The sequence below is a fragment of the Microtus pennsylvanicus genome, chromosome 5 (genome assembly GCF_037038515.1).
Source record: "Microtus pennsylvanicus isolate mMicPen1 chromosome 5, mMicPen1.hap1, whole genome shotgun sequence".
NCBI classification, from domain to species: Eukaryota; Metazoa; Chordata; class Mammalia; order Rodentia; family Cricetidae; genus Microtus; species Microtus pennsylvanicus.
The window spans coordinates 40,325,538-40,347,840 of record NC_134583.1 but is presented as its reverse complement, the minus strand read 5'-3'; the positions used below and the strand labels follow the sequence as shown (position 1 = coordinate 40,347,840).

The window sequence follows — 22,303 nt, the reverse complement described above, 5'->3', positions numbered from 1 at the left end:
TTGTTTTCACTTGTATAACTATGCTATTTCCTTGGTCCTTGGTAGATGTAGCCTTATATCATAATTTTAGACTAAAAGCTACCCTCCACAGATTTTACCACCTTAATGACATTCTTTTGCATATATTGCTTTGTCTTGTACAAACTTGTCAACGATTTCACATTTAAGGAACATAATTATGTCTCTCTTCTTTGTATCAGTATTTATAACTCTGGTTTTGCAAAATTTAATGTTTTTTTGTAGCTTTGCTTTAGTTTTGATGTCGTCCCCCAAACAACACAAGACAGACTTTTTATTTTTATTTTTTGCCTTGCGTGGGACAAGAGAGCACTGCTCCAAGGACATTATCACATATGTGAGCTTCACAGGTATTTCGAATTTTTCTTCATTTTAACGTACTTTAAAGGTGGATCTTCAGAAAATTAAAAAATAAATGTGTGTTAACAGGCAATTATGTTTCCTTACGGAATTTATTCCATCATTTTCTGTGACGGGTATAATATAATGATTCATTGCAGCAGAATTGATCATCATTCTACAAGCAGATGAAGGACTGATTAGGTGCATAGAGGACTTGAGAGGATGCCAGCTGTGGTGGACCTTAGAAGCCTTCTGCCCTGGGCCTCAGTGGTGCCCTCTCTTACAGAAGGCAGTGGTATCACTGCTTTATTTTAGTGCAGAGCAACCAGTAGTCAGGATGCTTCTAAGATACAAAATTTGCATATAAATGCCAACATTTCATTCACTTGAAAACTTTCCCCGTGACGTCTGGGAAACAAGTAGAAACATGTGGAAACAATTATGTGAGTAGTTTCTTGAAAAATGTGAACAGACTTTTCTGAAATGCGCTTATGTGAAACGAGCGGACGCACAAAGACGGAAGGTGAAGGGGCTTCTCCAGAGTTTTCTCAAAGGTTTCTAATGAATTCATTTTGCACAATATATTATTGTGAAAGATATCTTGTAAGAAATTTTCTTTTTGGAACATTGAAGTAAGAACGTGAAAAGGATGTGAACTTTTTCTTCAGTGTCGCAGCGCCACTTGCCGGACATCCCCGAGCCCGCAGCCGGCTGGTGACCTCAAGTTTCTCAGGCGCGACTGCCCGACTTCGGCTTCGTCGGTCTCGCCCCGGCTCGCCTCCCGGTCAAACGCCGGTGAGACTAGCGATGGGGCTCTCACGGTGCGTGGGGCCTCACCAGGTACCAGCTCAAACCTGGGAAAAAAGTCGCCCGCACACAACCGACGCCGCCCCACCCCCAAGGCTCCGGGCTCCCTTCCAGGGCGGCCCCTCGAGGTGGGCGGGGCCTCGGGAAAGGGGCGGGGCTATCGCTGAGGGCCGAGCGTGAAGGGCTGGGCTAAGAGGAGCGCGGATTGTACGTGCTGGGCGTGGCCCCGCTCGGCGTGGCCCTTGCAGTGGGCGGGGTTACGGCTTCTTCAGGGAACTTCCTGTGTCCTGAGTTTGTGAGTGGCGTCCCTGGAAGCCTGAGCGGCCGCGTGGAATTTGGGGGTTTGGTGAGACGCCTACGAGGTTTGTCCTCGGCTGGGGCGAAAGCTTTGGGCCCGGCTGCAGCGGCGCCGACGGCTCTGTTCTGCCTCCTCCGCAGATGCCTGTTCCTCGGGGCTGTGGACCGAAACCGTGCGGCCACCCCGTGGCAGGCTGCCTGTGATTTGACTGTCTTCGCCACACAGCTTTCCCAGTCCCTGACTTCAGTTAGGTTGTTGCTGGGCTCGAACTGTTCTTTTTCTAGCATAGGAAACGTATCTAGTCATTCGAGTGTGTTACACCTTTACACCTGTGTATGCTTTATGCTGCTTTCTTTGTTATATTTAATTATCGATTATTACTTCAGACTTACTACTGATTAGTAAATCAGTTTAGCTTTTTGTCTACTGTTTACTCCTGTAATAATATATTTTCTACTGTCTAGTGTGTGTGTGTGTATGTATGTACGTACGTATGATTTTTCGAGACAGGGTTTCTTTGTGTAGCCCTGGCTGCAGGCTGGCCTGGAACTTAAAGAGATCCGCCTGCTCCTTCCTCCCGAGAGCTGGGATTAAAGGTGTGTGTGTGTGTGTGTTTGCGAACAAACAAGACAAACCCTTAAACTTTGGCAAACTCTTTGCACCATTTTTTTAATCTGTAAAATCGGAATAATAGTACTTACCAAAGGGTTGTCGTGAAGAATAACTGAATTAAATCACATAAAACGTAAGTCCGGTGACTATATATAGTAAAAGCTCAATAAATGTTAAATATTAGTATTTAAAAAATTCTTTACATAAATTCTTAAACAGATTTGGCAGAAACTTCTAAGATAGAAGTTATGGCTGAAATCCGCATTTAGCCTAAGCAAAGAAAACAAGGCTTCAGTGTAAAAGAACATTTGTATATAAATTATCAGGGAAATTGTTGGAAGGCATATGAGGGAGGTAGGAAGTACAAGATTGAGGAATGTTTTTGATGGGGTACGAGAGAGAAGAAAGTAAAAAGGGAGAAGAAAATAGTATTCAGTACCTAATATACTAATATACCAGGATAATATATTGGTATGTGAACTCACAGAATTGTTGCCAGTTACTACTATAAGATGCTGTAGAGAAAAAGTTTTGCTTGTGTGTGTTGACAGTACCAGATTCAGTTAGTAAATACTAACTGGGTGTTCTCAGGCCTGGTGCTGGGGACACAGAAAGATTGAGATATGTGCCTTATTTGTACCACAAAATGTCTAGGAGTGCACGACATGGGATTTATGTAGCAATTTTTAAAATAATCAGAACTAAGATGATCTTAAAAATTTATATTATTTGTGCCTCAAAATACAAGCAATTTGACTGAATCCTTTTCTTTTCTAGATAATGGCCAAGAACAAATTAAAAGGGCAGAAGTCAAGGAATGTATTTCATATAGCCAGCCAAAAAACCTTCAAAGCTAAAAACAAGGCAAAACCAGTTACTACTAATCTTAAGAAGGTGAGTATTTAAGTAATCTGTCTGACGTTATTGTTTATAAAGTGGACTTGGAAATTAGTGAATAGGATCTTGTTACTTAAACCAGAAATTCTTAGCTTTTCTTACTAGGTAAGATTATTTTTCAAATATTAAGATAACCTTCCTTTTAAAATAAAAATTTAAGGGGGAATGTTAAAAACCAACAACAAAACATTAACACTGTTAAAACAGTATGGAGGGCAGTTCTTACTAGTTCACTCTGAACTAGCAGAGATTTACAGTGTCCAGCAGCAGCTTCGTAACTAGTGTCTTAGCCTATCAAATGGAAGCAGGCTTGGTGCTGCCTGTGTTTACCTAGTACTCAGGAGGCAGAGGCAGGTGAATCTCTGAGTTTGAGGCCAATGAGCAAGTTCTAGGACAGCCAAGGTTACACAGAGGAAACAATGTCTTGAAACTCCCTTCCCCCATCAAAACCTATAAAATGAAAAATACAAAAAGTGCTAGAGAGATGGATTAGCAATTAAGACCATTTACTGCTTTTGCAGAGGACCAAGGTTGAGTTCCAAGTATCCCATGGGGGCTCACAATTTACTAACTCCAGTTCTAGGGGATCTGATAACCTTTGTTGGTCTCTGTGCCTCCCTGTATGCACATGGTACTTATAAACTTATGCAGATGCACACACATACACATTAAAAAATTGGTAAATCTTTATACTTCAAAGTAACTGAGAAATTGTTCCTCACGATTAGATTGTGTACTTAGAGTGTTTCCTAACTTAAATAGTAAGTGATCCGGCTCTCTAAGATGTAATAGTTGTTATAAATGTCCATTAAAAACTGGCTTTTATCTCTCAAGGACTGGAATACATTTTCTAAAGGATTTTGTGATTTCCTAATTATAAAGGAAGTAAAGTTGGGTAAGATAGGAGTTTGGAGTGAGTTTTCCACAGGTTTTTCTTTGTAGTTGCAAAGACTTGCATGAAAAAGAGCTGATACTAAAGGAGGAAACCTGACAACAGCATGTTCATAGTCTATTTGAGGAATATTATTTCATTGAACCTTAAGACACTAGAACTTTTACATAAGCTGATAGGATCAGAGAAAGTACGTAGCCTACTTGGAGTTAGTATCAAATAATTTCTTCAAAAAGTGGCTTTATTAAATTTTATTTAAATGAGATTGAAATTTCTGACAGTGAATTTAATGAAGCTAGTCAGCCAGTTATGACTTCAGTCAGCTTAAGATCTGGACTCAGATTGGGTCAATTGTGTTTAGCCAGGTTACCGAGCAAAGTTTGTCAAAGTATGAGAGAAAGAAAAGCATATAGGGATTGATAGTATGAAATCCATGCTAATAAAGGGATAAGGTGGACTGTGAGAATTGAAAAAAGTGTTTTGAGTGAACTTTATTGTGACTTGAAAAAGTGGTGTGTAAGAAGGTGTCTTGTAGAAGCAGAGGGTCCACTGTTAGATCCCACAGAGCAGGGCCTTGAGAGGAAGAGGCCATTAGACTAGATACACTGAACTCACTAAACAGTGATTCCATATAGTGGTCAGAGTCTGTGAACTCTGATAAAGCAGCAGATAATTGTGGTATTTCTGGGTGACAATGGGGAGTATTGGTGTTCTCATGAAGAATGTGGTACAAAGGAGCCAGAGGCTTTGAAGGAGAGATCCTGGTTGCAGCTTTGAATACACCATTTCTTCTCTATGCTCAGACTTGAGGGCTAGTGCACATAGGAAACAAGTGTCCAGAAAAGGGCCCAAGAGTTGTTTATTTAAAAGGACTGAAAGTATCTGATCCAGGTTTCTTGCTTTATTAATGATAGTTAAATGCCATAGCCAGGACTGGTCACATAAAAATCTAGAAGTCTGTATGTATCATCTGGTACTTGTATGTGGGCCTGCAGACTCTGGAAGAGGCGTCAGATCCTCTAGGAATGGGCTAGAGGCGCTTGTGAGCCACATGGTGCGGCTGCTGAAACCAGCTCCAGAGTATAAATTTTGATCTGTCTTAAGCATGAGGAAAATCCATATAATTAATGTTTTTAAAAATCCAAACTTTCTGACTAAATTTCCTAAAAAGCCAACAGTAGATTTTGTGGATTATCAGTTTGGTAGAGTTTATAGACTTTTTAAAAACTTTTTTCAGTTGTGTGTCTGTGCCACATGCATGATGAGTAGGAGCGGGAGAGGGTGTTTGGGAAGACATTTACACAGCCCAGTACTTCAGTAGTTATGAGAGTGTAATTTTTTTTAACAGATAAACATGAATGATGAAAAAGTCAACAGAATGAACAGAGCTTTTGTAAACATACAGAAAGAACTTGCAAGCTTTTCAAAAAGCCTTTCTCTGAAATCTGTGCAGAAGGAGCTGGTAAGTAGAAATTAGTTTCATAACATACTTAAGTGAAGGCTAACACACTTGAAGTGTAAGCATTTTTTTATCTGGCATTTTGGTGTATATAGCATTTTAGGTCATACATGAAGTCTGAATATAGAATTTACTTTATTTCCAAAGGTAAACTAGAAGAATTAAACTAGGTAGCAGCTTGTATTCAAGGTGGTTTAGTTTGCTTTTGTTTAAACTTTAGCTTGTTTTAACTTTTTCCCCTTTGATTCCTCAGAAGCACCATGAAAATGAACCAGCTAATGTTGATGAAGCAACCAGACTAATGGCTCAATTGTAACACAGTGACACTCCCCCAAAGATCAATAAATTGAATGCTTTATACAACTTTATTTGTTTTAATCTTGTTAATGTACAGGCATTGGCACATTTTAAAAACAAACTACATAAACAGATCTTTCCTATACTCTAGGAAAGTAGAATGTCAGAAGTCAGCAAACTGATAGGCTTAAAGTGCTAAAACAGAAGGCACTTCACAAAATCTCTTCACTCAATAGTGACGCCCTTCACTTTATCTGTGGCAGTGAATGTCTGAAGGACACATAGATATAACTTTGTGGCAGTAAAAATATAGACAAATAAAATCTTCTGGGCAATGTTTTGGTGTGGTGACCTGAAGTCTGCTTTAACTTTTCTCTTAGGAGAAGCTACAGCAGAATTCAGCTTTGAAAGAAATTGAATATAATCACTGGAGGGGCATGCTGGTAGACAGTTAATCATCCCCCCTGAAACAGTCAGAGCCCTTTCAAGTTTTGTGAAGTAAATGTTAGTGAAGAATATTTCAGACTCGATGAACTAAAATGGTGTTACATTCATAATTTTAAATACTTAGGTTATTAAGAATTCTACAATGTTACAGTTAGAGGTAGATAACAGTCCCAAGTTTCCATGGAATCTAATAATTTAGTATCTGAACATCAAACAAATCACAGACTCCTTCATTGTCATCTAAATTAAAGTTGTAGTCATCTGCTGGGGTAGGAGAAAGCCGTAAGAGAGGAAACACTGCAAAAAAAGGAAAAGATTCATTGTTACGGTTGGTTTCTACATGGGTTATGATTAACTAGCATACTATACATAACAGGTTTTTAATGATTATTTCATACATTTCATATGACACTGGCCAATGTTAGCTTGAAATTACTTGATTGTGACATACTATTCATTACTCCTGTGCCAGTATGTGAATAGTTTTCAATGAAAGTGGTTAAGTATTCCTTTTGGGTTCTTTCCCTAAAAATGTAAGTAAATATGAATTTTAAAAGATGCCTACTATAATCTTGAGTCACATGGCATTTACACTTTAGGATAGTGAGGTATATCCAGTAGTAAAATCTTCAGCTACTTACCATCAGAAGACATCAGTTCATCAATTATGTCTCCACTAATAGACCCTGTTGAAAACACAAATGTGATAGAGGCAATTACATTTCAATAGTGGTTATCACATTACTAGTTTGATTGGCAGAATCAAATTAAAAGTACCACTACATTTTGGGAAGACAATTTCATGAGAAACTACTTTCCTTGGAATGCTTTTAAACTTGCAAACTGAAGACACAGAGGAAAAGACCCCATTCTTCTAAAATTGAGTCTGTAAAGAGTATATTATTCGACTCACTCAACAACACTTCATTTCTCCTGTTCATTTTTATTTCTATACCTTATACACCCAAACTTATTTGCTTTGCTTAAACAATATTTCTTCAGCTTATTACTTCTCTTTTCTATCCCCCTCATTGCACCCTATTCTAGTCCTAGGTTGTCTCAGCTGTGGAAACTGCAAACATCTCATCTTCAATCTCTGAAGCTTCCAAGTCACCAGACCCTCATAATCATCATTGCACAACTAATGTCTACTTACCCTCATACAAAGCTGGTTTATTAGCTAGCATTTTCATCTGATATTTCAAACCTCTAATGTGTCCCCAAGTAACTCCTCTCACTATACCAAATGGTACACAGAATTTTTTTAAGAATGTTCTTTGGAAGCCAGGGTACCAACTGGGTATATGCTAAAGCATATACAATTTATTTACTTCATATATTCCAATTAATTTGGAATTAATTAGTACTTTCTTCAACACTATACTTTCTCTTGTGCAGCTCTTCAGCTAGAGTATATAAACTTAGAGAGAAGCAAGATGTATGTATGGAACACAAAGCTAAAACCAACCCATGTCCCATTAATGTCTAGTTTCACTGTTACTGATTGTGAAATTTAGGATTAGAAGCAATATCCCATTAGCAAACAATAAACATTATATAACACAGCTTTTAATATCTGCAGTGACTTTTGTTAATTGTTCAGAAACAAAAGTTCTATATAGTTTAAACATTGTTACTGATTAGATATTCCTGTAACGTGCATATACCCATACATACAAATATGTATCTCATATGACACCATGGCTAATATTAATAGATCAGTGATTCAGGTGGATAGCTTGAAATTGCCTGTGGCAGGAGTACGTAAAAAATTGTTGATCATAACATACTGTTCAATTCCGCGCTAGTGTGTGAAGTTTTCAGTAAAAATGGTTTAAGTATTCCTTATGGGTCCTTTCCCTCAAAATGCATATACAATATGCATACACACATACATATTATGTCTAACAATATAGAAAGACAGGGTCTGCTTCGGAATCTTCCTTATAATAACTATCCTAGTGCTAGGTTTATAGACTATAGAGGACACTATATTAAAACATCGAATAAGCTTATTTTGCCTCAGATAAAAGCTCTTATCTGTTTCATATAGTATTCATATTTTCACCTGAAATTTTTAGATCAAAGGCTTTCCACCAACCTGAAGATATTTCTGTAGCTGGTATCTGCTGGAAACTCTGGCTTCTTTCAGAAACTTGCTGCTCGGGCAGGTTCTGAGCAGCCACGGTGGATTTCTGTGGAGTCCCTGACGTTGAGGACTGGGAGGAAGACTGTGTGAGGTCATCAGGTGGGGGGACAGGAAAAACCACCGGCTTAGATGAACTGGACTCTTTGTTTATAAGCAGCACATGGATAGGTCCTGAGTGACTTTTTAAATTTATCTGGTATTTCTTTTGTCCATTCTGACCCTTTAAAGTCATTGGGCATAAACAAATGAGTTTAATCATTGCTAGTTAACATAAAACATTAAAACAAACACAGGCAAAGTCATTAAGATCTAACAACTAAACTCACACGACAAAGTCACTAGGTTGCAACACTGGAGAAAAGACCAAAGTAGAATGTAATATTAAGGTCTCTAAGCCACTTGCCCCTAAAAGGTAAGCTGTGGTATCATCAAACAGGTAGTTGTTGAATTCTAAACAATCAGTTTGTCCCGTTTTTCCCTCCTTCCCTGCCCCACTTTTTCCTTTTGCTTTCTTTTCACTTCTTTCCCATCCCTCCCTCTCATCTTTACTTGGCAGATTCACTGTGTAGTCCAGGTTGGTTTTAAACCTCAAGTTTCTACACCACCATCCATTTCACTGTCTGTAATATTACTTAGTTGTGCTCAGTAATGTTGTACAAAGTATCCACATGCATGAATTCTAATCTTCAAGAGTAAGCTACCATGACTGTGGTTATCTAAACATCCTGTTTAAATTTGCAAATTTCAGAAACCAAAACTGTTCCACCCATTAATCAAAAGACAACTGGACCTGACTTCCTACATAGATACAAAATTCTTCCTTTTCCAAAAGACAATTTGTTTCTTAAAGGTTAAAAATACAATAATGCAAATTCCTAAATACTGTGAGAATAGGGGAGAAGTATAGATTCATTTAGCTACTTTTACTAAAGTTGAAGGCACCCAAATTTAGGTGTCAGTGCTTTCAGATATATATTTTAATACCAATAATTCGTGTCCATACACCATTTGTTCTTGTTTAGCTCAAGAAAATACATTTGCCTCTCTTGAGATAACAGAATTATTTTTTCACTTGTATAAAAGCTATGTTACATACCATTTCTGGAATAGGTACTTCGAGCTGTGTACCAGAAGGAGCCTGAATGGCCAACAGTGTATCACCTGGCAAGATAAAATAAAATGATAAATACTCAACTGTAGGAATGCAATGCCATAGTTCAAAGGACGTGGTGAGAATGAGAGAAAAGTCAGAAAAGTGTGGACTCACCACCAGGCTACCAGGTGTGCTGGTGTATGCATGTTTTTAATCCCAGCACTTGAGAGGTGAAGGCAGATTAATTAAGAATTCCAGGCTAACCTTTGTTACACAGTGAGCTCTAGGCCAGTTTTAGGCCCACTTGAAAACCTATCAGAAATTAAATAAAATGCAGCTAGAGGTGTAGCTCAGCTGGCAGAGTGCCTGCCCACTACAATGCCCCGGGGTCTTTCCCCAACACTGCAAAAATCAGCAGTGATGGCACAATGCCTAAAACCCAGAACCAAAGAGGAAGAGGCAGGAGGGATCAGAAGGTCATACTTAACTATATAGTGAGGTAGAGGCATCACTATGAAACAGATTCACCTAACTTTCCTCAAGAGTTCCCTGGGTTCCACCTGTGACTAGTACCTGCTATATACAGTTTCATGAAACAATGCTTATGTTTCAAGTTCCTATGCTCCTGGGACCTTGAAAAGTCTACTAAATCCTGCTCATTTAAGTTCCGCATCCCCTGGCTCCTGTGCCCTCCCACACATAAAGTAAAAGCTGTGAAAACGGTTGGTTACTGCCATGAAAACATCTGTAAGCAGCCTGTCAGCACATGACTACAGAGAAAGACAACTCCTGAAAATACAGGCTGAGTGTATGGCGGAATTGTGAGAAACTACAGTCAACAGGTTGTTCAAAGGAAGAATGCAGTGGCTCGTGCCTTTAATCCTAGCACTTGGGAGGCACAGACAGGAGGATGTCTAAATCAGAGGACAGCCAGGGCTAGACAAAGAAACACTGTCTCGAGAAACCAAATAAACAAATGGAAGAATGTAAGAAAAGGCTAACAGTACTCACCATTAAAGCAATCGCAGATGTCTTCGTGAGTTACATAAGAATACGTACTGTCATAAGAGTTAAGGAACAACATTTCTATCAAGGCCTAACACTTGTTAATAAACCTGAAGTCCAAATTGAAATCAAATGAATGAAAGCAATATATCATGGGGAGACAAAAAGTGCAAGTCTTTAGAAAGACAAAGACAATCAAAAGTCTGTAGGCAGAGTTTCTACATGTTGCTTTAATAAGTAGCCATTCTGGTTTGTGACATCTGAGGACTTTTGGGTTATGATGCAAAATGGTACATACACTAGACGTGTGAGTGCATGGGAATGGATGCGCAAGAGCATCATTGCTGAGTGAAGAGTGGCCATACAGGCTGCTGCTCTTTTAAGTTGTATGGCCATAGAAAGAGAGGAGGCTCTGGCAAACAAAATATATTACACTCATACCTCCTAAAGACAGAAGTGTCACAGATAGGAAACAGAGCAGTGAGTTAAGAAAGGTAGGCGAAAGCATTAGTCCAGAATCTTTGTTTGGGCCTTCATATGAAAAGTAAGGCAGGGAAGGAGGAACAGAAACACTTCAAAATTGGTTAGTTTGAATAATTTTGACCAACTCTTTCCTATAGGACCCCAGGTTGCCTTTTCCTGGTCCTGGGATGATGAAGTAGAAGGAATATTGCCTCCTGGGTATATAGGCCAGATGTATGGTCTAAGACTACAACTTCACTCCTGGTTAAGCCCTTGCCATTTCTAAGAATTGGCTAAATGCAGGGCACCCTTTTCCCAGATAGAAATATTTTCGACACATCAAAATCACCATTATTTAAGTTATATAGTATATGTACAGTCATAGTTTAGACACTTGTAAATGACCAAAATCTTGTTAAGCTATATAAAGCAGGGCAACAAAACCTAAATCACTTAAATGGTTTGCAAATCTTCGGTTTCCATGGGATACAGCTTGAAAATTCCCATTGTTCTCACATGATTACCGAGCTCTAACTCCCACACAAAAGTAACAAGACAACATGATGAATATATTGTATACATTACCGAACTATTTTTATGAGGTGTGTGTGGGGGTTAACTGCAAAGGAAGACAAACACAAGAGATCTCCATAGACAGTGGTGTGAAAGGAACATAGACCCTGCGGCATTAATATCCCTTTATGTAGTAGGAGAAACCAGTCTTGGGTTAGTATTAGGAAGAAGCATCAAGGACTGTTAACTTATGACACTCCTTAAAAAATTAGTTTTTCAAAACTGAAAGCTAGAACTGGACATAATTATTTAAAGTACCGTATATACTTAGCAATAATATTCAGACCCCTGTACTAAGCTACGATACTGCATCCTGCCAGTCATATGCTGAGAGAACATGTATCTTTTCCCCTCAGTACAAGAATGTTAATACCATACAACTTAAAATGATAGTATTTTTAAAATACCAGTCTGTTATTAGAGAGCTATAAAATGTTATATTTGTAAAACTTAATTGCTTAAGAAGCAGATAACTGATCTGAGTACTAAAGATGTACTACATTTTGTGCTATATGATGAATAACTTACTCAGAAGGATATCTGTTATTAATGGAGTCTTCCATCACATTTTTGATGCTTTGTTGTAGCCACAGTTTCTGCTGGTCGAGTTCTCTTTCCTTCAATTCTAGATCTTCAATTTCAGCTTTAAGAAATCTTAATCTATCTATAACTTCTTTAGTATTACAGCCAGCGCCTACACCCCTTAAAAGCATGAGAATAAAGACTCACAGGATCAGACACCCATTTAATAGCATTTAATTTTTATAGTAATAAAATTGACTTAAAGGTTAATCAAATGCGTTTACATTCTTCTGAAAACCACACATTAAAATCCTTACAAAATTTCAACATCAAAGCTCTAAACGTACTTGCTTAGAAAATCTGAAAGGGGACTGTAGAGATGACTCACAGCAGTTAAAGGCTGTTCTTTCAGAGGACCCGGGATTCAATTCCCAACACCCACATAGCAGCTAACAACTGTCTGTCACTCTAGTTTCAAGAAATCTGCATCCTCACACAGACATACATGCAGTCAAAATACCAAATGCACATAAGTAAATCTTAAAAACAAAAAACTTTCGAATAATACAAAAAGTTAATGACAAGAAATATGTTTTGGAAATTCTAAGTATATGCTAGAATGCCTTTTTAACACCTGGAAGTCCAAGCTAGTAACTGAGGGGCCAAAATCACATCAAAGCTAAACAGTTAGTCTCCTGATGTACACTGAGGTGCTGGTGAAGATAACTAAACAGTTAGTCTCCTGATGTACACTGAGGTGCTGGTGAAGATAACTAAACAGTTAGTCTCCTGATGTACACTGAGGTGCTGGTGAAGATAACTAAACAGTTAGTCTCCTGATGTACACTGAGGTGCTGGTGAAGATAACTAAACAGTTAGTCTCCTGATGTACACTGAGGTGCTAGTGAAGATAACTATATCTGGTTTGGGGGCAGAATTCTAACAAAAAAAAAAGTCTAAGGCCAAAGAAAGTATTCTAAAAGCAGAATATACTTGTCAGAAGCACACAGTCATGTCATAGCTAATACATGAAACAGTGGAGAGAACAAGGAAGCATCCAACCCATAATGGACAGACAGGCAAGCCCAGAGAGTCTGTCCTGGGGACAGAAGTCTGATGTGATTAGATGACTAAAACTGAACATTTGTGAAAAAGAAAGCTCTGATGTTCATTTTCTACCTAGCATTGGTTTTGGGTAGGGTTTGTGACTTACTTCCACTGGATACTATTCTTTGATTTTTTTTCAATTAGATCAATTCCTTCTAAGACGTTGGTGATATCATATATTCTTCGCTTTTGTCTTACAGCCAAAGTATCAGCAGCCTGTTTAGGACAAAAAGAACAAAGAAAGTACCATGTATATATAAAGCCAGAGAGAGAAGTGATTGTCCCAAATATGACCCACTCAGTCTCCTGAGAACATTAACTAGATATATTTGAAGCATTTCCCAGACTTTGCAAATACCAGACAAATTATTCCATCTAAACAGTAGAAGATGTTAAAGAAGAAAATGCTGTCACAACATAAGCCGTATCTCTAATAAAACAACACGGTAGTAATTTTTGTCACCTCAAAGACTAAGCTGAGAAGGAATTGTTAAGTCTTTCACTTCCTATAAGAATCTCATCAAAAGACAGCCTTACTCTTTATGTATCTGAGCCTTTTGGCAATTAAGGAATAAAGGGAGTCAGCATTATATGTATGCACAAATTGTAAATTTGTTTAATAATGATTTGTGTTTTAAAAGCTTTATTGCATGGATGAATTTTTCTACCCCAACACTATTAAATCAACAAGAAATAAAAATCTTAAACATAGCGGTGTTTCTAGCGATTATTTTTTTTTTTAAAAAAAGCATGGTTGTTTCTTTCCTACAAGGTAAGAGAAACACAAATACTATCATGATGAACCCGAATGAACATTATGAAGACCAAGGAATTCCTGTGATCAGCTCCCCACTAAGAAAGAACTTCAGAAAAGAGGTTATCCATTTTCAGAGTCAATAGCCTAAATCAGTAATGTAGGGTCCCACTATACAATTCATGGTACTTATGAAATAGTAGTTAAATGGCCCTCCTGACAATTTCTAGCACATATTCTATATTAACAAATGTGATTTACAGCCTAAGACATGTTTACCAGCTCTTGCAGGTCATCACTACTTGACTCACTCATCTATCTTAATTAGGGTTTCTACTGTTGTGATAAGACACCATCATGAAAAGCAATGGGAGGAAATAAGGAAAGGGTTTATTTGACTTATATGTCTCAACCACAGTCAATTATTTACATTCATTCATTCATACATATACATACATACATACATACATACATACATACATAACCTATTCAGAGCTGACCACTTACCACTGGACATCCAATTGGATTGCTCTTCCCTAGGGAGAACCACCTCTCTTGCTCCCAACTTTCCTCACTTGCCTATAGTTTTGTGTGGGGCTGAGGCCTCATTGGCTTTTCCCTGTCCATTCTGGCATATTTGTTGGTGCCCTCCTTGTTCAGCTCATGTGTGAGCATTCCTGTAGGCGAGATTCTATGGGTGTGGTTTCTCGTAGCAGTAAGAGAGAGAAAACAGACCTTCTGGGTCATTGTGAAGGTATCAGCTTTTAATTCCAGTGACATGGAAAGCCACTAAGCAGTTTTGAGCACAGGGAAAATTAGACTTCATACTTCAAAGTGTCTTCTCTGACACTATCAGAAGAGTCTTAGTGAGAAGAAAACAGAAGAAAGGAAATCTATGTGAATGGCATGTCCTACCATGATGATAATGGACTGAACCTCTGAACTGTTTTTCTCTGTAAGAGCTGCCACGGGCCGAGCGGTAGTGGCGCACGCCTTTAATAGCACCCAGGAGGCAGAGGCAAGCAGATCTCTGTGAGTCTGAAGCCAGCCTGGTCTACAAAGTGAGCTCACAGCCCAGGCTGTTACACAGTCAAGCTCTGTCTTGAAAAAACCCAAAACAAACAAACAAAAGAGTTGCCATGGGCTCTCTTTACATCAGTAGAAACCCTAAGACATGGCTCTTTATGCTGATCTATTTCCTTAATTTAATTATTACCGAATTTCACACACAGCTCACTATAATTAACATGTAAAATGCTTGATTTTAACCTGTAGTAATAGGGTAACAGGACTTTATAGATGCTATCTAATGTAAAGATCACAATAACTCATCAAAGCCCATAAAACTAAAGAATAATAGGGTAAAATTTTACATTAGTCCTCTATTCAAAAAATAAAATTGTGACAAAACATTTTATACAATTTAGAAGACTAAATCATTTGGGCATATGGATTCAGTATATGCTCGACTTAACAGGTGACTTAAGTAAAACTTCACTATAGGTTCCATAAGGGGTTGATAAAGGCAGAAAAGCAGAAATTTAATTTCCACTTATTTGCTTACTGAAAAGAAAAAAAATCTCATATATTCTTAAGTCTATATCTATGCAGATAATATCTCATAAAATGGTGTTTAAACATATATAGATCCTCCTGGAAATTGGAAGTAGACAAGATTGCCAGGCAAAAGTTGGGAGCATGGAGGCAACAAGGGTAGAGGGAAGAGAGAGGGTTGAAGGGGAGGGGTTGGGGAGAGCGATGGGTGAGATGGTGTTAGTACGAATATGGGAGCAGAGAAGGAGATATCTTAGTGGAGGGAGCCATTTTGGGGTTGCAAGAGGCTTGGCTCTGGAGGGGTTCCCAGGAGTCCACAAGGATGATCCCAGCTAGGACGCTGGGCAGTAGAGGAGAGGGTGCCTGAACTGGTCTTGTCCCATAGTCAGACTGATGACTATCTTGAATCTCACCATAGAACCTTCGTCTGGCGATGGATGGAGATAGAGACAGAGACCCACATAGGACCACTGGACTGAGCTCCCAAGGTCCAGTTGAAGAGCAGAAGGAGGGAGAAGATGAGCAATGAAGTCAGGACCATGAGGGGTTGGTTCACCCACTGAGACAGTGTGCTTGAGCTAATGGGGGAGCTTACCAACTCCAGCTGGACTGGGACTGAACAAGCATGTGATCAAACCGGACTCTCTGAATGTGGCTGACAATTGGGGAAGACCGAGGGACCAATGATAATGGCACTGGGATTTGTCTCTATTGCATGTACTGGCTTTTTGGGATCCTATTCTCTTTGGATGCATACTTTCCTAAGCCTGGATGGGGATGGGAGAGCTTGGATTTCCCACAGGGCAGGGTACCTTACCCTCTCTTAGGACAGAAGGGAGTTGGGGGAAGGGTGTGTGGGGGAGTGGGAGGGAAGTGGGTGGAGGGGAGGAAATGGGAATTTTAATTGGTATTATTTATAAAGTAATAAAAAAAGAAAAAGAGAGAGAGAGAGAGAGATGGCGTTTAAAGCATCAGGCTGTAGGGACTGAAGAAATGGCCTCGCTGTTAAGAAGAGCACTTGTTGCTCTTTCAGAGGATCTGGGTTTGGTTCCTAGCACCATCCACATGGAGGCTCACAAGCATGTGGAACTCCAGTTCCAAGGAACCAAGGCCTCTTTCTACTTCCACTGGCCCTGCAAGCAGGTGGTGCACAGAGATATGCACGAGGCAAAACAACAGTACAAATAAATAAATCTAAGAAGGAAAAGAAAGAGCAATCCAAAAACTACAATGACAGCACTTGCCAAACCTGTGCAGATCCCTAGATGAAATCCCTAGCACAAAAAAGAGAGATGTTAAAAATGCTATGAACCTGGGAAGAAAGGGGAGTAGTTAAGGTGAGAGCAAAAACATTCTGTTTCCAAATAGACCCCAGCCCCTTGCATCTATCCCAGCCTCCAGGCCTGAGCGTTTGTATTGGTCTGAACTGCATATCCCAGCAGGCAGGTCCTAACCCCTCCCGGGGGGGGGGGGTGTCAAGACCACTCCCAAGAATGCTTAAGTGAACCCCTAAAAGAGGAACACGTGGTCTTTTTTTGCGTTCCTGGCCCCTCAGGGCCCCCTAGAGTGCAGAACTCCCATTAAACCTGGATATCTCTTAATTTGGCTTGTTTTGATTTGGCTGGATTGGGAATTTGCTTCGGCAGAGAGCTTGCATTAGGAAAATATTCCTAACAGGCTTGTAGGGGCCGTAAATCAACAAGGAAATGAAATACCAATAAATGCTTACACTAAGCAGAAGGACCCTCCTGCAGCACCATTTATTTACAGAGTAAGTGTTTCAATTCGCATCGATGCTCTGCCCCAAATAAACTGCACCTAAGAATACTCTGTGTCTGGCTACTCTGACTGCCACTGTACTATTTTGAATATTCTTCTGATGCTATTTTAATCAACTCTTTATAAGCTTTTAAAAAGAAAGTTCTTTTCTTATGCAAGTCACCAAAGAATAATCAAGGAGAAAAAAAGGTATCTGATAGTGTCTATGTAACTAGGAAAACCATAGTGATCCTCTGAAATCTATAAATTGAAATCTGCCTGCGTCCATTAATTGTATAGTTTGAAAATCCTTTTATATAATTATTATTTTGGCTGGCATACAAAGGTTTGGTTGGTACACTGCAACATGTCATTATATTTAATCTGTTCTTATTTGACACCCCGTCCCACTGCCCTCCCTCATCTCCCATCCCTTCCCCTCCTGCTTTGTTCTAACATGTTCTATTCTATGTGTGAACTGTCCTGCTGGTTCTGTGTATCCAAATTTGCTGTCACAGGGACACTGAGGAGATTTAATAGGGCACACCTTGATAATGTCATTTAACTCAGCCTTCTTTTTATGAAAGTTCCCTCAAATGTAGTTCCATATTAATGAATGGGATGGGGGGCACTAAGAGTTTTGACAACTTTTGACTCTTCAGCCTATAACCTCATTATCAATTACAGAATTTTTGTTCTATACTGCCATATCTTCTGGCAAGCATTAACCTGCTTTGTTTCTAAGAATTTGAGTACTCTTAAATACTCAAATAAAAATCATACAACAGGGTCTGGAGTGATGGATCAGCACTTAATGTAAGAGTACTGGCTGCTCTTCCAGAGGACCTATGTTTAGTTCCATGGAATGGCTCTCACCTCACCTGTAACTCCAATTTCAGGGAATCAGATGCCCTTTTCTGACATCTGCAGGCTCCATGTACACATGTAGTACAGACATACATGCAGGCAAAACATTCATACACATAAAATAAAAATTAAGGAAAAGGATTATACAGCACTTGTCTGTTTACTCAGTATAAAGTCCTCAAGGATCACCTCTGCTATACATGTCAGAATTTCTTTCTAAAGCAGAAAGCCCCTCATTGGGCCTGCGTATCCCAATTGATTATCCACTGGAAGACATCTGAGTTACCCATCTTTTGACTATTAAAGTAACACTGACATGAACATAGATTCTACAAATACATCCTATTCCAGACCCCACTTTCAATTCAGCAGGCATAGCATATATCCAGGAGTGATGTCCTGAGAAACTTCAAGCAAGCATCGAACTCTTGAAATGCTTCATGCATACCTCCCTGCGTCAACTACTTCAGAAACCTTGTTACCTACCAGAGCCTGTGGTTGAATTATGTCTTGTCTAGGGTGTATAGTTAGGTCATTTATTACGTATGTGTCTGGATCTGGGAGAGAACGCACCAATACTTAGGTGTCATTCAGGTAATTGTAACTTAGGTAGTTATAGTATACAACATACACAACCCAGATTATGTTCACAAAGATCAAGATGGCACAAAGATGTTAAATAAAATATAGAAACTCCATATGTAAAGTATAGTGAAAAGGAATTTTCAGAACACCTACCCACACTCTTGTTCACAGTTACTAAGCTACAGAAAAAGAAAACATCAGTTTAATCTATCTCTACAGAATCTGCCATCAGTGCCCTCCTGTGCAGACAGATGCCCATTGCCTACCGTAGGAGTAAAATGATACATTTTTCTTTACTGAAAGATTCACAGAGACACATGCAAACTTAAGTTTATTTTTAAGGACTACTAGAAAGGCAGTACAGCACAGAAATTAAGCCTAGCTTCTAACGCTCACTGTCATTTGGCAGACCTAACCCAGAACTTCCCTAAGTTTGTGTATCAGGCTCACACTGGGGCAGCACCATTTACACAGTCCTCAGTATTTTACAGTCACTCAGGATATTTGATGGGAAAGTTAGTATATTTTTATATTTGTGATTTTTCACAAAATTGGATTCTTTTATTAATTAAAAAATTAAATGCAAAGCCTGTATCAATAGCTTATACAGAAAATGTTCTTTACTTAGAGTCAGAATTAAAAAATAATAAGGAAGTGTTTTAAATTTTTCAGACAGAAACTTAGTGTCAGTACAAGACCATCTTCAACACATATTGTTAGGATATCTTAATATTTCATGATGTACTATGAGAAACAGCCTCACTGTAAGTTGTCCTGTATATTTTTTATGTATTTATAAACATGAATTGTATGCATAAATAAAACGTTTTTCTTCCTAGGAAACAGAATAAATCATTAACCCTTACATCATTACAGCAATCTGTGAACATTTCTTTAGGACAGATCCAAGATAACTGAAATAAGACTCTTGCATATCAAACTGTTATTTGATGCCTGAACCTGCTGTCATCCAGGTGAAGGAAGCCAGATATCCAAATCTGGAAGGGAAGATATCTTGTTCTGAGTTTTAAGCATGTTTCAGGATGAATCATCAAACCCCCATTTTACCCAAAAAGTTCCGGGATTTCCTGACTTTTTTAAAATATTGACAGTCACTGGCTACAGCTGAATTTAATTCTGAAGAGCAGATTTCAATGGGGGTTTGTAACATCAGGGCTTTCTCTGCTGTTCTCATTACTGCCAGTGAAATTGGAAACCATACCATTTTAATTCATTTCAACCTGAATACCGTAGATGCCCATTAACGTACTTTTAAGAAGGGAAAAAGATTGAGGGAAGGGGGGAAAGGGGAGAGAAGGGGAAGAAAAGGGGCGAGGAGAGAGAGAGAGGGAGAGGGAGAGAGAGAGAGAGAGAGAGAGAGAGAGAGAGAGAGAGAGAGAGAGAGAGAGAGAGAGAATATGAATGAGAATACAAAGAATTTTCAAAAGTGACCAAAAAAAAAAAAAGTCCCAGGAATAATATTTCCAAATAAGAACGGAAGCCTACTGGCATCTACCCCCACGAAAGAGAGGGGGCAATTTCAGAGCCAACAATCCAGTGCCTCCCACTGGACCACATGAGGATGGACAGCAAACTTCTCCAGCTCGGATACTTTTTCCATTGCTTGCGCACAGAAGTGAGGATGGTAATGGCTTCAAGCCAGGAAGGTGGCATAGTACTTAGTCCCTGGGTGCTGCGAGTTTTCCCAATACAGCTAGGTAAAGGAGTCACAGGCGGTCCGCTGTGATTGTAGACTCCTTAGCAATTTTGTTTGTTTTTTTTAAAGTATTGGCTCTTTCTTAACCTCAGTATACTGGCTGGATTTTTATTCACATGATCACATACTCCTTCCCCCCCCCCCCCTCTGCGCTGTGGAATCCTTCCAAGTACTGCCAGGAACGGTTAAATCACTGTATGATTGAACAGCTTTTGATGAACTTTTTTTTTTTTTTTGAAAAAGCCTGAACCGTAGCAAAGAACGAAGCAAACATTCTTATAAAACCACATAGTTTACTAAGCAATTCCACAGCTTAGTCTGTAAGTCACAAAACTCTCTGTGCGACAGCAAATCTCACATCTAGAAACCTGTAAGATTCCAAATTATGTCAACAAAGCCAGCCAATCTCAATTCCTAACTGTCGATGAAGAGTTTCCCCTTCTAAAAACTATTATTTTAGCGGCGAGGTGTGGAAGTTTTCTCGTTTTCCTTTCATTCGGAAGAACTAGCAAGAAAGTTCTTCAAACAGAAATAAAGTCCTATAGAGCGGTCCATTAAGGCGTCCAGAGCAAAGCGCCCATTCGTGGGCGCCTGGGCCTTGGTCGCCGCTCAGGGTGCTCTTTGTGGGCAGGGCCACGCGCCTACCGGCCGGTGGGGCCCCGCATCCTGCACCCCCCCCCCCCGTTTCCCGGTCGCCCCGAAGCCACGTCCCCGCCAAGCCCCCGCTCACCGCTTTGAGGTCCAGGACGCCGTCCTGCGCCTCCTGCAGCAAAGACACGAACTTGGTGGTGAGCAGCCCCAGGCTCTTCTCGTGCCGGCTGCTAAGCGCCGCGGGCGGCTGCGAGGACGGCGCCCCAGGCGGCGGCGGCGGCGGCTGGGCCTGGGCCTGCGGCGTGGGCTGGGCAGAGCTCGCGGGCTCCGCCGCCGCCATCGCCGCCGCCCGCCGGAGCCGCTCTGCCGCCGAGCAGACGAGGAGCGCGGACTCTGCTCCCGGCCCTCGGCGCCCTCGCGTCCACCAGCCGCCCGGAGCGAGAAGCGCGCGCGCGCACCACAGAGAGCGAGCGGTCGGCGCGGCGAGGGTGGGCCTGAGTTTAAATGGCAGGAAGTGACGCCGCCGGCGTTGCTAGGAAACGCACTCTCCGCGGAGGGGCGGGGAGTCGGGCGACCTGAGGGGGGGGGGCTCTCGCGTCTCAGCAGGTGCAAGGGTTAAGACTCCTTTCGCGGGAATAGAAGATCGCCAGTTGAAGGCTGGATTCCCAACTCTTGCCATACCTGCCTTTAGAAAGCGTGCTTTACCAAATTATATATTTGTTTCCCAGTAATCATATTATTTGGGCTACTCGCAGCATCTTGTGCTTAGTGATATCTTAAACTACGAAGCGACAGTGAAATTACACAGGTATGAGATGAGGAAATCTGTTTCCACCCTTCATTTTACTTGCAAACTTGAGAATCAGTATAAACATCTTTGACAACTTAGTGTTCACATACACTGAATGTTGCTCACACTTAAATATTAGGTGACTAAAAAAAACATCATTTGGTAGAAAATAATGTTCCTACATGAAGGAATAATACCTAATTTAACAGTAGAGAGAAAAAAGTCACTGAAATGAGAGGGAAAACTGACAGCATCAACTAGTAAATCCTGAAAAACAAAAGTATTGTTTTGCCTTCACAGATATTTTATTAGCCACTGTTTTAGTGCGAAGAACATAGCAAACAAAATTTGGGATAACGAATCTAAAATAAAATAAAAACAATCAGCTAATGCAACTACCTATATAATTTTATATTAAGCAAATCAAAAATTTTTACAAATTAGTAATATTGATTATAATAAAAAGTGTTTCTTGAGATTTTAATCAATGAACATTCTGCTATGTGTGCTAGGTTAGAAACTTGTGAAATGAAGTTATTACTATTTATAAAACAATTATGCCATACAACATCAGAAATTGGCTATCTAAACTATAGAACTTTATAGTCTCATAACCTGAAGGCTGCAAGTCTAAGATCAAGGCACAGGATTGCTGAGCTCTAGTCGGGAGCCTCTTCTAGTTTGTGCATGCAGGATCTTTTGCACTG

The 22,303-nt window shown here is 39.9% G+C and overlaps 2 protein-coding genes across 8 annotated transcripts; one reads left to right on the top strand and one right to left on the bottom strand.

Moving 5' to 3' along the window:
* The first annotated feature begins 1,372 nt into the window (after positions 1 to 1,372).
* Rbis (ribosomal biogenesis factor) lies at positions 1,373 to 16,109 on the top strand. 6 transcript variants are annotated; one of them, XM_075971548.1, is made up of 4 exons: positions 1,373 to 1,529; positions 2,855 to 2,971; positions 5,215 to 5,328; positions 15,707 to 16,103. In XM_075971548.1, exons 2-4 carry the CDS (start codon positions 2,858 to 2,860, stop codon positions 15,815 to 15,817), a joined length of 339 nt encoding a protein of 112 aa, XP_075827663.1. In that variant the 5' UTR covers positions 1,373 to 1,529; positions 2,855 to 2,857; the 3' UTR covers positions 15,818 to 16,103. The 6 variants fall into 6 exon arrangements, with proteins under 6 accessions (XP_075827663.1, XP_075827667.1, XP_075827666.1 ...); XM_075971552.1 differs by lacking the exon at positions 15,707 to 16,103 and adding an exon at positions 7,117 to 12,740; XM_075971551.1 differs by lacking the exon at positions 15,707 to 16,103 and adding an exon at positions 5,579 to 5,688.
* E2f5 (E2F transcription factor 5) lies at positions 5,677 to 21,293 on the bottom strand. 2 transcript variants are annotated; one of them, XM_075971546.1, is made up of 8 exons: positions 20,946 to 21,293; positions 13,087 to 13,196; positions 11,880 to 12,053; positions 10,323 to 10,369; positions 9,315 to 9,379; positions 8,171 to 8,438; positions 6,711 to 6,755; positions 5,677 to 6,366 (listed from the first exon to the last, which is right to left on the bottom strand). In XM_075971546.1, the coding sequence occupies exons 1-8, from the start codon at positions 21,144 to 21,146 to the stop codon at positions 6,257 to 6,259; spliced, it is 1,020 nt and encodes a 339-aa protein (XP_075827661.1). In that variant the 5' UTR covers positions 21,147 to 21,293; the 3' UTR covers positions 5,677 to 6,256. The 2 variants fall into 2 exon arrangements, with proteins under 2 accessions (XP_075827661.1, XP_075827662.1); XM_075971547.1 differs by having other exon boundaries at positions 10,323 to 10,366; positions 11,892 to 12,053.
* Positions 21,294 to 22,303: the final 1,010 nt, after the last annotated feature.